Here is a 15,380-nt window from a genome sequence, read left to right as displayed (position 1 = left end):
TTTAATCTGTATCAGAATATATTTTTATTAAAGGACCCCATGCAATCCTACTGTTATATAACACATAATAAAGTGGGGTTTAGTGTATGAATACATTTCCACATTGTTGATTAACCAAAACTGGATCACTGCTGCCCTCTGCAGCCAGATCAGCTTCACTACAGGTTCAGATGAGTTTACTGGGAGTGGTTTAAAAAAATACACATTAATTAGATTAATGCAGAAAGAATAAGGTCACACTAATTCTTCATTTCCGGACTCATAATAATTCATAATTCTGAGGTTTTCTTCAGTTTATCATTATCTTATGTGTTGGTGACTCCTTTTTCCTCTTTGCCTTTAAAATCCTTATTAGAATCCTTCATCACATCGTCCAGCGTCCAGTAGACGAGACAGTTATTCTTCATGGTGTCTTCTCCCTTCCTAAAAATCAGAAAAAAAAAACAGTAAATTTATTTATTTACAATAGACAACCAAATTTACCAAGCATTGTCACACTTAATCCTGAATAAATCTACTTTTAGGACCAATTCTAGGGCAAGAAGCTCATTATCACTGATTTGTTTTCACACATGAGAACTTTTCAGAATACAAATATTAAAGCACTGAGAAACAGAGCTCAGTTCATGACATTCCAACATGCACAAATTTCCCTAGATAAAGCAGCGAACTTCAGACCATATACAGCTCTGGAAAAAAATAAGAGAGCACTTTAGTTTCTAAATCAGTTTCTACAAATATTATTAATATAATATAATACAAATATTGTTATTTAGAGCATTTATTTGCAGAAAATGAGGAATGTCTGAAATAACAAAAAAAACAAGCAGAGCTTTCAGACCTCAAATAATGCAAAGAAAACAAATTCATATTCATTCAAATTAATTTTAGGTGGAATAACTCTGGTTTTTAATCACAGTTGTTTTCATGCATCTTGGCATCATGTTCTCCTCCACCAGTCTTACACACTGCTTTTGGATAACTTTATGCTGCTTTACTCCTGGTGCAAAAATTCAAGCAGTTCAGTTTGGTGGTTTGATGGCTTGTGATCATCCATCTTCCTCTTGATTATATTCCAGAGGTTTTTAATTTGGTAAAATCAAAAAAACTCTTCGTTTCTTGTGGTCTTTTGTTTTTTCTAGAGCTGTATTTTAGGAAAACCTAAGATTGGTACTTTGTACTGCTCCCTTGGTTCAAAAGCAGCTTTAACACCTGGCTTAATGTACCAGACCCACGGGGAAAGTGCACCCTACAGCTTAATGGCTAAAATTGCAAACACAAAAAAACTAGGAATGTCCTTATTCCAATTATTGTGGAATAAGTAACGTGTTATTATTTTTTAATGCAAGTTATTTACGAGATGTTTATAAAAAAAGTAAAAAAATTTTTTTACTGTATCCAATTTATCATGCATTTTTTATTCCAGCTCAATGTCCAGGGCTTTATCTCCCCTAAAACATATAAGTATATACTAGTGTTTTAATTTAAGACACCACTGATATAAATATAAATATGTTTTTATTTATTTATGTTTTATTAACATTAAAATATACACTATAAAATCTTAAGAGTGTCTTAAGAAGAATAAGTGTGATTAATCGCAGTTAATCACAGAATATTGTCATGATTAATCAGATTACATGTTAAACTCAGATGGTATTTGGCCTCACTGGTGTTTACTGCATGGATGAGTTAAAGCTGGAGGCCAAATACCATCTGAGTTTAACATGTAGGGAATGTGTTATGTGTACTGGTGTCAAACGATTAAACAATTTAATCAGATTAATCACAAAAATAGTCTGTGATTAACTATAATTAATCGCACTTGTTCTTTTTAAGATGCAAGTTTTTACAGCCTAGCTGTCCCATAATGTTTATCATGTTAGTGTACTTTGAAAAACATTTTTAAATTAATATTTTTAATTTGTTATATGTGTTATTAGTGTGTTATTAATGTGTTACCTTTTGCCCGTCATGTAGTCCATGGTCAGGTATTTATCTTGTGTGCTTTTATCGATGATGGCCTTTGGCATGTGGAACGGTTCCTTACTGAAATTATAAAAGATATAAATGATAAAGAAAATTAAACACTGACATTTTTGTGCAAAAATTCCTAAAACTGGTGTCTAGTTGCACAAACATCTATAGAGCTTTTATAGAATTGTCGCAAAGAAAGTGGATAAAGCTGTGGAACTGTGTTTCTCAGGATGATGGAGATTAGTTTAATAATTTGGGATGAGCTGGGATCAGTTCTAGAGTACTGACTTTTTTTTAAATGTTATTTTATCTAAGCCGAATAACCCATTCCCTTCCCCATCACGGTTCAGGACTAACACATGCCACCTCTGATACATGTGAAGCCAGACTCCGCCTCTTTTCCAGCTGCTGCTGATGCAGCAACACTGTGTAGCATCACAGTGCACTCAGAGGAAAGCGCCAGATCCCCAGCTCTGATATATCAGTTAACAGACACCTGTGCTGATCAGCACTCACACTCTGGAGTGATGCTGGGAGAGAGTGGTCGATTGTGCTCTCTCAGACTCTGGCTGCTGATGCTGAAGCAACATGACTTGGCATTTGAACTATAGAGCTGTTATGTAAGGGTGTTGTGTTGTGTTGTACTGATACAGACTGATGCTGCTGGATATCTGCAGTGTTGTGACTCACTTTGTAGCTAAAGATGGCTTCCACAGTCGGGCGGCGAAGATGCTGAAGACGACCCCAGGAATGAGGAACGCACAGCACCAACCCAGAGACAGCCAGAACCCATTCTATATACACACATATACATACTGTAAAAAACCAACTGCATTTCATTTAATCAGAACATCTAAACGGACAAAAAATAGAACATTTACAGTAAAGGAAATAATGATTTGATCCTTTGCTGATTTTGTAAGTTTGCCCACTGACAAAGACATCTTTCATTTTAAGTCTTTAATTTTAAGAAGAAATAAAATCCAGAAAAACACATTGTATAAATTATAGAAATTTATTAGCATTTTGCAGAGAGGACAAACAAACAAAACATAATACTTATTGGCAAAATCTTTGTTGGTGAGCACAGCAGTTAGACTTTTTTGAGTTCTTGATGAGGTTTGTGCACATATCAGGATGGATTTTGGTCCACTCCTCTTTGCAGATAATTTTTAAATCGTTAAGATTTTGAGGCTGTCGCTTGGCAACTCTATAAGTTTTCTAAGGAATTAAGGTGTGGAGACTGGCTAGGCCACTACATTACTTACTGTTCTTCCTTTTGAGCCACTCTTTTGTTGCCTTGGCTGTATGTTTTGGGTCATTGTCATGTTGGAAGACCCAGCTACGACCCATTTTTAATGTCCTAATGTTGTAAAGGTTAGAGACTGACTAATTATAATTGAATCTGAGGACAGGAGCCTTTTATATAGGTGTTTCGGTGTATGATGTACTGATGCAGTATTTGGACGTGGTCAGAAGCTGTCTTTAATGCAAGTTACGAGTTAATTAGGAGCGTTTAACTGGTTTGTAGGAGCATGAACTCTTAATGGTCATTAGGGGATCAAATACTACTTTCTCTCTGCAAAATGCTTATAAATGTATATAATTTATGTTTTCTGGATTTTATCTTATTATAGACTGTTCAAGTGTTCGTCAGTGGGCAAACTTATAAAATCAGCAAGGATTAAAACAATTATTTCCTTTACTATAAATGTTTTTAAGATGTAAGATTAATTAACATATTTAACACATTTTACAGTCTTTCATTTTTTCAGTCTTTAACTCTCTTTTGCTATTTATAGGTTTATGTTTGAGTAAAATAAACATTGTTGTTTTATTCTATAAACTACAAACAACATTTCTCGCAAATTATCTTAAAATAAAAATATCCTCATTTAAAGCATTTATTTGCAGAACATTAGAAATGTCTGAAAAAACAAAAAAGATGCAGAACTTTCAAATATCAAATAATGCAAAGAAAACAAGTTCATATTCATAAAGTTTTAAGAGTTCAGAAATCAATATTTGGTGGAATAACCCTGGTTTTTAATCACAGTTTTCATGCATCTTGGCATCATGTTCTCCTCCACCAGTCTTACACACTGTTTTGGATAACTTTATGCTGCTTTACTCCAGGTGCAAAAATTCAAGCAGTTCAGTTTGGTTTGATGGTTTGTGATCCTCCATCTTCCTCTTGATTATATTCCAGAGGTTTTCAATTTGGTAAAATCAAAGAAACTCATCATTTTTAAGTGGTTTCTTATTTTTTCCAGAGCTGTAGTTCCAAAATACTTAGTACACTAGTATTATACTGTACAATATATTGCTATACATGTCACTGAAACTCACCCATGGTCCAATCAGGTTTCGGCAGGTGGCGGTGTACAGGTTGTCGAGGGAAGGAGGAAGCCAGAGGCAGCTCAGCGCCTGGTCTATTATCTGAAAGTGATGAAGCGTATCCACAGATCTTATAAAAACAGAACAATCACGCACCCTGATCATTAATGAGCAACATGCAGGTCTGGACTGACCACATTGTTGGAAATAAAAGCAGAGGAGGCTCTTCTTAATAAAAGAAAAGAATGCAGCAAACAAAGGTTCAAATTTTACTGAAGTGGAAACGCCTAGTTCCACCTACATACCCCGCATGGATTAGAGACGTCCTTCAGCATAGCACGCTAGAACAAATTCTCTTTCAGAATCATTACTGGGCTATTAGCATTGCTATCATAGCATTAGCTATGCCACTGATGGTTCTACGCAGCCAATGGCAGTCTGGTTAAACTAGGATTTCCTGTTTTTTTTTGTCTTGTTATAAATAGGCAGAACAACCAAACTTTTGACCTTGTAACAAAGGTCAGATTCAACTAGATACTCACCACATATCTGACCACGTCCAAATACTGCGTCAGCAAATTCTCCCCCTTCTCCATCATACACCCAGACACCTATAACAACAATAATAATTCAGTATTCTGATTTTTCATTGACAAACAATAATCAATATATTCATTAACTATAACATTAACTTTACATATTTGTTTCCCCTAATGTAGCTCAGTTTCTCAGACAGAAATGAAGGACAGACCCAATACAGGGGTGATAGTGAAAAAAAATCCTGAGCCTGAACTTTTTTTTCCTGTTCCAACAGGGTGAGGAAGGGGGGGGGGGGGGGGGGGGGTTGTTGGGGAGGGACAACAGACTGCATATGTGACGTAACATAGGCATAAATGTTGACACATTATTCAAACATTTAATAGTCTGTGTATAACCTTATTGTCAAGTGACACATTTTAGATAACGTTTTCATTTTCATATTTACATTTTCTCCACTCTTTTTTTCTACTGAGAGCTCTTCTTAAGATGGTGTCCTTGTGTAAAATAATGTAACTTTATGTTTCATAGAGATTTTTATAAACGTCAGGACATGTGGTCTTACTGTGAACTACAAATGAACAGAAGTCACATTACAGCAGTGTTTCTCAACCCTGATCCTGCATATTCTACTGCATATTAACACTGTTCTGTATATTCTTCTGCATATTAACACTGTTCTGCAGATATTCTTATGATTTTAGCCGATCTGATTCAGGAGTTTAGGGTTAAGCAGTTTATCAGAGCTGTGTGTGGATGAAACTGGTGAAACCGGTGAAACTGCTCACTTACAAGAAGCTGCAGTTCCTCATCCAACCACTAGTCGGAGCTGCAGCAGCACAAGCCCCCGCTGTCTTTACTCAGTCACAGCTACAGCCCAGCCACGGAGATACCCCTTGCTGCAGAACCACAAGTCCAGGGGGTGGGGCTGGATCTGATCCAAGGGGTGGAGCCTGACCTCCTTTCATTGGTTTGAAGTCATCGCATTTCAATTCGTCGTTAAACTTAACACGTGTCGCTTACGTTTCCCGACCAGGACTTATTTTATCTTATCAAATAAATCCTGGAACCCAACCTTAAGACTTTTACCGTTTATAGATCAAAATGTTATTTGCTACGTAGCACATTTAAATCACACAATACAGATTTAAAAGAAGGAACATGTCTGTGATTACAAACATAATAAAATGCTGTACATTTCCTATATAAATATTAACTATTTCATTTTTTATCTTTAATAAAAAGGGCCTAAAGACAAAATAAAAAATAAATAATTAAAATAAAGGATGCCAATGAGTGTCTTATCTACCAGCTACCATGTTCATTTATTATTACAGATATTAATACACAATCAAAACGGCGAACAAAAAACAGAGTTCTATAAAAAGAGTGTAACGATGTATAATTTTCACGTTCGTGATTGTTTACTTGACTCCGAAAGGCGAGTGAGTAAAACCGGATGGGGAAGAGTCCGATCTGCTTCAGACCAATGAAAACACGACGTAGGAAGAGTTGGATCAGATCCAGCCCCACCCCCTGGACTTGTGGTTCTGCAGCGAGGGGTACTTGGCAGCCACGGGCTACAGAGCTCAGCTCAGCCAGTCTGGAGCGTTTTTTTTACACGTTTTTTTTAAGTTCATCTGTGTAGGAAAAGGTTTTAAAAACGGATAATACAGCTCTCTACAGTTCACCTTTCAGCCAAAGCAGCTAACAGCAGCAGTTGTCACGGAGGCACTGCTCGGATTACATTATAAACAGGTCAGTTAGCGCGCTGCTAACCTCATGATGTTTATAACTACGGAGTTTAGTGGACACACCACGGCTGCAAGGTTAGACTGTTGAAGGCTACTGAAGACTATTAAAGGCTATTGGAGGTTATTGAAAGGGTTATTGGAGCAGAAATCAGTAAAGGCTGGTTAGATAAGTGATTCACCTCCTCGTCCTTTACTGCGGTGAAACTGCGACTAGCGCTGTCACAGTGATGTTTATTTAACGTCATTAAAACTGATTTTGTCAGGTATTGTCTTATAAATATTTACACAGAACTTATATCTCTCATAAAAAGCGTTTATTTTGGTCAGTAACACTCGTGTTTATTTACTAGCAGCGTAAATTACCAGTGTTTGCTTTGGTGTGGATGTAATTAGGGGAATCTGTACCAGCCAGGTTTGCCAGGCACCTGTGTGGCATTAATGTGGCATTTGGCCCCGCCCAAGATCGGTATCGGCGATCGGCCCATCGTGGTGAAAGACGACCGGCGATCGGAATCGGCCCCAAAAACACTGATCGGTTCAGGAGGTGTAAAAAAGGAGGTGAATTTTGGCAGTGCATCTGCGATTCTTTTGCTCTCTGCCCGTTTCTTTCGTTTAGCACAACCACTTTCATAACTCCGCTTCATTTTCACTGTGACAGCTGTCACTCTAGGTGAAAATCAAGATCAGGTGAAAATCTAGGTGAAATGATTGTGGAATTGTGGAAAACACAATTTTAGTTCAGTGATCAGGGTTAAGAAACTGCTTTAAACTACAAACATAAAGTACTGTACTAAATTCTGACTATCCACTACATCTGGCTTCTAGCTAATTAGCTATATTCATTTTCTCCTGTAATCCTAAACTAATAACGACAGTGAAATATGTGAAATAGTGATTAGCTGATCAGGTACAGGGCAAGTTGAACATTACATATATAGTTTATTTATTTTCTAAAACCTTGACTCCCTATCAAGCTAACTCACTAACACAGCTGCAGTTTATTAATCACAGTGGGTTTAATCTGTGTGCTGATACAAGAAGTGTATTTTTAACCAGCTATCAGAAACATATCATCACAGTTTACGTGTTTAGCCTACCGTTATCTTTTTTTGAGAAAAATCTCCGTATATCCAGATCTGTTTTTAAATCAGCTGAAGCTGCTGCGTCCGATCCCGCTGCTAAATCTCACAGCAAGGGAGGGGCTTCCCCCGCTCCTCCGCAAAAAAAAAAAAAAAACAGCAAGCTGATTGGCTGTTTCTACTGAGAGGCGGGACTTAATACCTGAACCGGCTCTATTTATTTATTTATTTATTTTATTTATATATATATATATTTTTTTTTATAGAGCCACGCTACGCCGGATTTCTGGCGCGGCGCCGGAACGCTATCACCCCTGCCAATATAGCCAATGGTTCTGTAGAAAAAAATGATAAAAAAAAATTAACAATCTACTCACATCTTGCACGATGTGCGGAACTTCAAGCTGAAGAGCGTTTTCAGTTTCGCTCATGCTCAGAAGAGTGTTGTCTGCATTCGTCTACAGAAGGAAAACATCACTGATGTGAAGCCACAAGTATAACAATCGAGAAAACTGCACAAATACTCACACTACCTGGACACTTTATTGGAAACCCCTATTGGAAACTCTTTTTGATCCACAATTTGTGGTACTAATAAAATGGCAAGTGAGTGGAAGCACAATGTACAGTAGTAGGTGTTTCTAATAAAGTGGCCAGTGAGTGAAAGCACATAGTAGGTTGGTGTTTCCATTAAAGTGGCCAGTGAGTGGAAGCACAAGGTAGTAGTAGTAGGTGTTTCTAATTAAGTGGCCAACAACGAGTGAAAGCACAAATACAGTAGTAGGTGTTTCTAATAAAGTGGCCAGTGAGTGGAAGCACAAGGTAGTAGTAGTAGTAGTAGTAGTAGTAGTAGGTGTTTCTAATAAAGAGGCCAACAACGAGTGAAAGCACAAATACAGTAGTAGGTGTTTCAAATAAAGTGGCCAGGGAAGATGGAAAGCTCATACCTTGTAATTTTTGCTGATGTTTTCCAGGGCGTTGATGCTGGAACTCATGTTGAGCTGGAGAGAGGGAAAAAAGACTTGTTTATAAATAACAATAATAATTATATAAAATATATATAATTTGTTATTTCATTAGTTTTATGTTTACACTACTATTAACGTGTCAGTGGAGTTGGTTACAATTTCTTGATTGGCAAGAAAAACTAGGTGTTGTTTCTTAGTTTCTACCTGTATTACCTGCTCTACCTGCTCTGAGTGTAAAACTGACATTTTTCAGTCAGCTTTATGAGGTAGAGTCACCTGAAATTCAGTCTTTCAGTTAACAGCTGTGCTGAACTCATCAAGAGTTAATTACTAGAATTTCTTGTCTCTTAATTTTGAGAGCATCAGTTGTAAAGTTGTGAAGAGGTAAAATTTACTTTAAGAAATGAAGGTCAGTCAATCCCAAACATTTTAAGAACTTCAAAAGAATTCACAAGTACAGTCAAAGACTATCAAAAACGTTATGATGAAACTGGCACTCGTCAGCAAAATTTAGATTTTAGGGTAGATGAGTCTCAGCTGATTGATTAACTTTGTATGTTAGATCACCAAAATCAATAATTCAAACTGGTTCATAAAACTTGACTCACCCGGTAGGAATCCTGTAAACGGACTTTTGTTGCCAGCTGTCTAGCGTTAGCCGCTTCACTTATTAGCTTCTCTCTAATGGTGTCATTAGCCTATGAAAACACATACAAGCACACACACACACATGAGAAAACAGCTTACAGTCCTTTCGTACACCTGCACAGGGCGCGTTGTGATGCTCTTTGCTATCTTTCACCCCATCAACAGTCAACATTTTCATGCCTTGTGCCCACACAGTTAAAATAGCCTGATGGGTGTGGTGGTCTGGAAGTGGTGTGTGTTCAGGTAAATTTCTGACTTGTTGCTACAGAATTTTGGTGGTGGAATACACAGGAGCTCCACTGACTGATTAAAACCCTGACAACAGTCAATCATCAGAGTCCATTCCTATAGGTGCTCCCAGCACTTTGCGTACACCCCTGCTCATTAAAAACACACACCCACACACATACACACACAGATGCGCTGCAGGGCACAAACCTGACTTTTACCACAACAATAAACAGAATAAAGAATAAAATAACATCGCTGTTCCCTTAAATGAGCTGCTGGTGTATCTTTACAGCGTGAACATGCAGGTAAGTATCCTCTGCTGAGACGCACAAAAGCGCCTCTCTGTTAAGATACGAACACGCCGAAGTCAGAGCTCACCTGCCTCTTAAAAGAAAATGGCTTGTGACACACTGATTGGTTTATTTTATGTTACGTTTACCACAAAATTAACCACACCCATGATTAATAAAAAAAATTAATACATACACCCCCTAAGTCCAGCTGAGTGATGCGTGATTGACTAATGTGCAATAGATTGCTAAACTAAGGCCCTTAATATTATTAGGCTAAACTATTATTATATATTAATACAATCTTTACAGCTCTTTACAGGGGCAACCATACGGACACTTCCCCTCATTCTCATGCATGTGAATACAACACTTAAACACAATCAATCCACTAGTGTGACACTTCTTCCTTTCTCTACAGAAAAAAACACCCTTTGGAACACTGTCTAGTAGGAGTGGCACAGGGTTTATAATGGGGTAATAAAGAACACTTTTAATGACATCCATTTTTACTGATAGGGCAGAAGAGCATCTATAGTGTGGCACTCATTACTACTATCAAATTGTTCATGATCTAGAGGCACATTATCATAATTTACTGCAAGACGGGGCAAAACAGCAGGCACAAAATAGTAGGGCGCTTTCTTTTTTGTGCTGCTATAGAGGGTATTAGAGGGCATAGAGCAGGGGTTGGCAATTAATTTGGCCACGGGCCAGATATTTTCCAAGCCATTAGGTGGCGGCCACAAAAAAAATGGGACTAGTAGCTCTCCAGCCCAGAGGGTTGTTGAACCCAATTGCAGAACAGTTGATCTTAAAGAAGGTAAACCCAAGAAGAAAGGGAAAAACAAATGAATAAATAAACACATCCCTCTTCACGCAGAATCGAACCCATGTCATCAGGGTCGCCAAAAACACTACTGCTGCCCCAGGTGGTGAATTAGGATATGGACGTGAAAAATCGCCCTTATACGGAGACCAAAAACGGGTGGAAAATCGAGAACGGGCGGAAACTAAAGTCACGCCGAGCGTGACACAGAGGGAGACAGGGGAGGGATGTAAACAAAAGCTCACCAGAGAAGCATTATATTTCATTATAGTTCATTATAGTTCAAACAACCTCACAGGCCAAATGTTTCATGCTTGGAGGCCTATTGCTGACCCCTGGCATAGAGGCACAAGAGCAGTCCCCCACTTAAGTCCACTAGTGATGGGTTGCTTGTGCAGTCACATGAATAATTCTAGCCAGATACAGCCACAATCATTGCCACCTACTACACTGCACTGCCCACTGTGGGTGGTAATGCCTGTGGATCGAGGAATGTTAAATTCCCACACAAACTCACTGATTGGGCTGCTATCTCCAGTTCCCCTGCAAAAGTGTCCAGGTCTGTCTTCACTACAGGTGTTGCCAACTGCAGCAGAAAGAAGTACACATACAAGTATCATTTTTTATTACTTAATTGCAAAATAGCAGCCAAAAAATTCACATTCTATAAACAAAGTGTTTCAAAATTGTTGAGGAGTAGTGGACAACAACACTTATCTAAAAACAAAACACTAAATGTCAGTACCAGCACTCTGAAGTCGTTGTATTTGATCTGGTCCAGGTAGCTGGAGTATTTAAACTGCTGCACGGTGGCTTGGGTGTTCAGTAGTTTCAGTAATATGTCATTCAAATTGATGTTTAGAGACATCATGCTGTTGCTGAATCCTGTCAGAAACTGCAGAAAAAACAGCACACAATCAAATTACCATTTTAAAGGAAAATAACGAAACATTTTACCCTAAAACTAATATGCAGTCTGTTATCTTACTATGTAATGTTCTGTACACTGAATTCACAAATGTGTGTATTTTTGTGATTTTGGGTTTACTCTTTACAACTGTTGAGAAAGTTATGCTTGTATATTTATCAAATAGGAAAGAGCAGCAGGATAGGGTCGGGTTCTGAGTGAGTTGTTCAGTGAATCACTGGGTGCTATTACCATGATCCCGATTTGAATCCAGGATCATACTGCTTCTCCATCAGCAGCTGGAGTCTGAGAGAGTACAATAGGCCAGGCTCGTACTGGCTGACATAAGATGCCAGTGCTTTAACTTATGTACTACTGAAAATAAAATACTTATTGGTCCTTTAAAATGGTATTTTATATTTTCTTTAAGCCCATTTCTATGTACTGTAAATGTTTCACTAAAACTTAATTTACCAGTGAAACAGTACAAAATAAACCAATGACCAAATATAACCACATTTTATTACCCCATACTCCACTTGACATCACTGGTGTCTATTAAAAGTGTATTTTAAGACATTTTAAGCATTTTACTAAGTGCTAAAATTCTTGTCTGTGGTAATCCGATTTGTGCTACAGTGGTTGGTGCGGCACAGTGGAGCTCCCACCTCATGTGGGAGACTGGAGTTCCATTGCCGGCCTGGATAACTACGTTCTATTGGGTGCTGCACCAATAAGAGTGCTTGGGCAGGACTCTAAAACTAACACTACATTGGCCTGTTCTGTCACAGGAATAAAACGGTTATAGTCACTCTGGATAAGAGTGTCAGATAGATGCAGTAAATGCAAATAAAAATGCAAATGTGTACTAAAACGCAGGTGAATTACTATGCTCGCATTGAGGAACTGGTCCATGTTGAAGATCTTGTCTATTTTCATGGTGTAGAACAGGGATATTCCTGTCGCACAGCCCCTGCATCACAAACACACACAGCACAAAGCATATAAACAAATTAATTTACAATAATTACTGTAGTTTACAACATACAGAAGCATGGCTGGACAAGGTCTGGATTCTGTTCTTGTTTTAATGTTTTTAAACTGTCACTTACTCCATTATCTTTGAGCTACTGATGTTCGGCTTCCATTGATGGTCTGTTACTTGGTAACTGGTTCCATTTGTGACATTGGGAAACAGAGCAGTGGTGCCTTTGGTGGTACTGGCAGTGGGGGACTGGGTAGAGGAAACATCTGGATCCTGAGCATCCAGACTGATGAACAGATAGTCTTGCTTATCCATGTACTGTAAAGAAAAAGCAGTAGCATCCAGCTGTTATACAGAATATTCCTCGACTACTGATTAAAAAAGCTGTAATTCACCCTTTCAATCACTATGAGCTTCTTACTGAAGAGATCATAGAGCTCTTTGGATCTGACCATGGTGGATTTTACACAACAGTATAATTTGTAAGGTATTATCTTGTGAGTGTGGCTGAACACACTCTAGTAAGCTTACGGCAAGGCGACATGAATTATGGGAGACACAGTGTCACGTGTGCACCAGGAATACATCATTAAAGGCTAACATTACCACCCACAGGGGACAGCACAGTGCAGTAGGTGATAACCTGGTATATATTCAGTATATTCCAGTAATCAGCTGACCTCATTGTTTCAGTACATGAACAACTGCAGCATCGACCCCACATCATTTTTTTACTTAAATCCAGATGGCGACTTTTCTTTTGACCAGGCAGTGTATATAAAGTGCGTTCTGACTGACCCCGCCCCTTATTTACAGAGCAGAAATATAAATATAAAAGTGTCTTCAGTGTGACACGAAAAAAAAAACTCGCTGAATTTAACCCACACAGTCTCAGTCAGTCACTAACCTCATTCACCACGTAGCCTGTCACTCACCTCCTACAGTGTCTCCCTTTTTTTAAAAAGCTATTTAACAATTTGTCTATAATAGGGTTTGAAAATTAAGAAAACTTAAGTAAGCTAAAAAAAAAATTAACAGCTTCAAAAGCATGTGTTATGCAAATTAGGCAATGACGTCATTTAGCGACTTCTAGCGACTTTTAGGAAAATTTAATAAAACATTTTAATTCGATTTAAATCGAAAAGCGGATTTAAAAAAAAAATCTAATTTTTTTTTTTTTTGGGCCATATCGCCCAGCTCTACTGATATGTTGTTTTTTTAAATGCAGGACACAAGTTAACCAAACATGACTGATGTTTTCTTATCAATGTTCTGGTTTAGGTCCTAGATAACATGTTTCTATAACTATCTGCTCACCTGAAAAATCTCTCCAGTACTTATACTCCTGCAGACAAGGGCGTGAGCGTTACCCCCGATTAACAGGTTGATGAAGACCATGATGATGAAGAGCCAGGAAAAAACTAACATCATTCCTATAGAACTGCAGAAACAGAGAAAGAGACTTAGACTTAGGACCGTGACACATCTATGTTGAACCTAAATATCAATGTTCCTCACAAATCTGGATATATGGATGTGTAAGCATGGACAGATATTATCAGCATTTAATAATAAGTGTAGCTTTATTAGTTAGGGCTTTACTCACATGTAAAGGAGGTATACAGCCGTCAGTCTCAGCTGGTCCTGCAGGTGAAAGGGGTAAAGAGTGGGGGAGATGACCACAGATGCTCCGATTACCAGTCCAGCCAACATCAGCAGTGATACGATCAGGAGCAGAATGCAGAATATAGCCGACACTGACCACCTGCAAGGAGCAGCAAAGAGAATTTTCATTTTCTGTTCGCTTTACTGCTGTATTACTGCTGTATTAGTTTATGACATTTATTAATTTATCAAAAATAAAAACAGAATTTTGTCCATGTTATTAGATAACAGAGTGTCAATCAGTGTTAAAAAGCATATATAACCTACACCTCCGTAACATCGCCAAGCTAAGAAATGCCCTATCACTGCATGACGCAGAAAAATTAGTACATGCCTTTATTACCTCAAGGCTAGATTATTGTAATGCGCTACTGTCTGGATGTTCCGGCAGTAACTTAAATAAACTTCAGCTAGTTCAAAATGCTGCAGCCAGGGTCCTTACTAAAACTAAAAAATTTGACCATATTAGTCCAGTACTATCAGCACTGCACTGGCTTCCAGTCAAATTCCGCATAGACTATAAAATTCTCCTGTTAACGTATAAAGCCCTACACGGACTCGCTCCTGAGTATTTACAAGACCTCATCTCCTGTTATGAACCACCGCGATTACTCAGATCTCAGGGTGCTGGTTTATTAGTAGTGCCTAAAATTCAGAGGAGCTCTGCAGGAGGAAGAGCTTTCTCTTATAAAGCGCCTCAACTCTGGAATAATCTCCCCGAATATGTTCGGGACTCAGACACAGTCTCAATCTTTAAGTCTAGACTGAAAACTTACTTGTTTAGTTTAGCTTTTGGTAATTAATGTTTTTCCCTTTAGATAAGGCTGCAGATTCAGGGGTTCATGGACAGAGGAAATTGTGGTAAACTGAGATGCTGGTGCTGTTGTTCTCCCACTGCACACGGTCACTCAGGTTTGTGGACGGTGGAGTGGGTGGATGCTGGTGTTTCAGGGTGCCTCCATGTCTATGTTACCTTCTGGCTCTCTGCCTTTAGTTAGGCTGTTTTATTCAGTTCTGCCGGAGTCATTAGCCACACTCTGATAATGTTTTAATATTCTCAGTTTTGCATAAATCCAGTCAAAACTAATTCCATCTCTCTGCCTTCCTCCGAGTTACTGACTGCCCACCTGTCTGACCCGATACCGATGTTGGACCCTCAGGCTCTCGCGTCTC

General features: G+C 38.4%; 1 protein-coding gene across 1 annotated transcript in view; it reads right to left on the bottom strand.

The window, feature by feature from the left end:
- Nucleotides 1-15,380, bottom strand: part of LOC103037790 (prominin-2) — a 33,220-nt gene continuing 17,840 nt past the window's right edge. The window contains exons 12-25 of the mRNA XM_022666874.2: nt 14,149-14,307; nt 13,860-13,983; nt 12,670-12,860; nt 12,446-12,530; nt 11,396-11,545; nt 11,168-11,236; nt 9,261-9,350; nt 8,632-8,685; nt 8,062-8,142; nt 4,857-4,925; nt 4,327-4,416; nt 2,668-2,771; nt 1,963-2,049; nt 1-423 (exon numbers count right to left, since the gene is read on the bottom strand). Coding sequence (XP_022522595.2) covers nt 306-423; nt 1,963-2,049; nt 2,668-2,771; nt 4,327-4,416; nt 4,857-4,925; nt 8,062-8,142; nt 8,632-8,685; nt 9,261-9,350; nt 11,168-11,236; nt 11,396-11,545; nt 12,446-12,530; nt 12,670-12,860; nt 13,860-13,983; nt 14,149-14,307 — 1,471 coding nt within the window. The 3' untranslated portion in view covers nt 1-305. The remainder of the gene's footprint in view (nt 424-1,962; nt 2,050-2,667; nt 2,772-4,326; nt 4,417-4,856; nt 4,926-8,061; nt 8,143-8,631; nt 8,686-9,260; nt 9,351-11,167; nt 11,237-11,395; nt 11,546-12,445; nt 12,531-12,669; nt 12,861-13,859; nt 13,984-14,148; nt 14,308-15,380) is intronic.

The sequence above is a fragment of the Astyanax mexicanus genome, chromosome 22 (assembly GCF_023375975.1).
Source record: "Astyanax mexicanus isolate ESR-SI-001 chromosome 22, AstMex3_surface, whole genome shotgun sequence".
Lineage (NCBI taxonomy): Eukaryota > Metazoa > Chordata > Actinopteri > Characiformes > Acestrorhamphidae > Astyanax > Astyanax mexicanus.
Note: the sequence above shows the minus strand (reverse complement) of the source record. Positions and strands in the feature narration are given on the sequence as shown.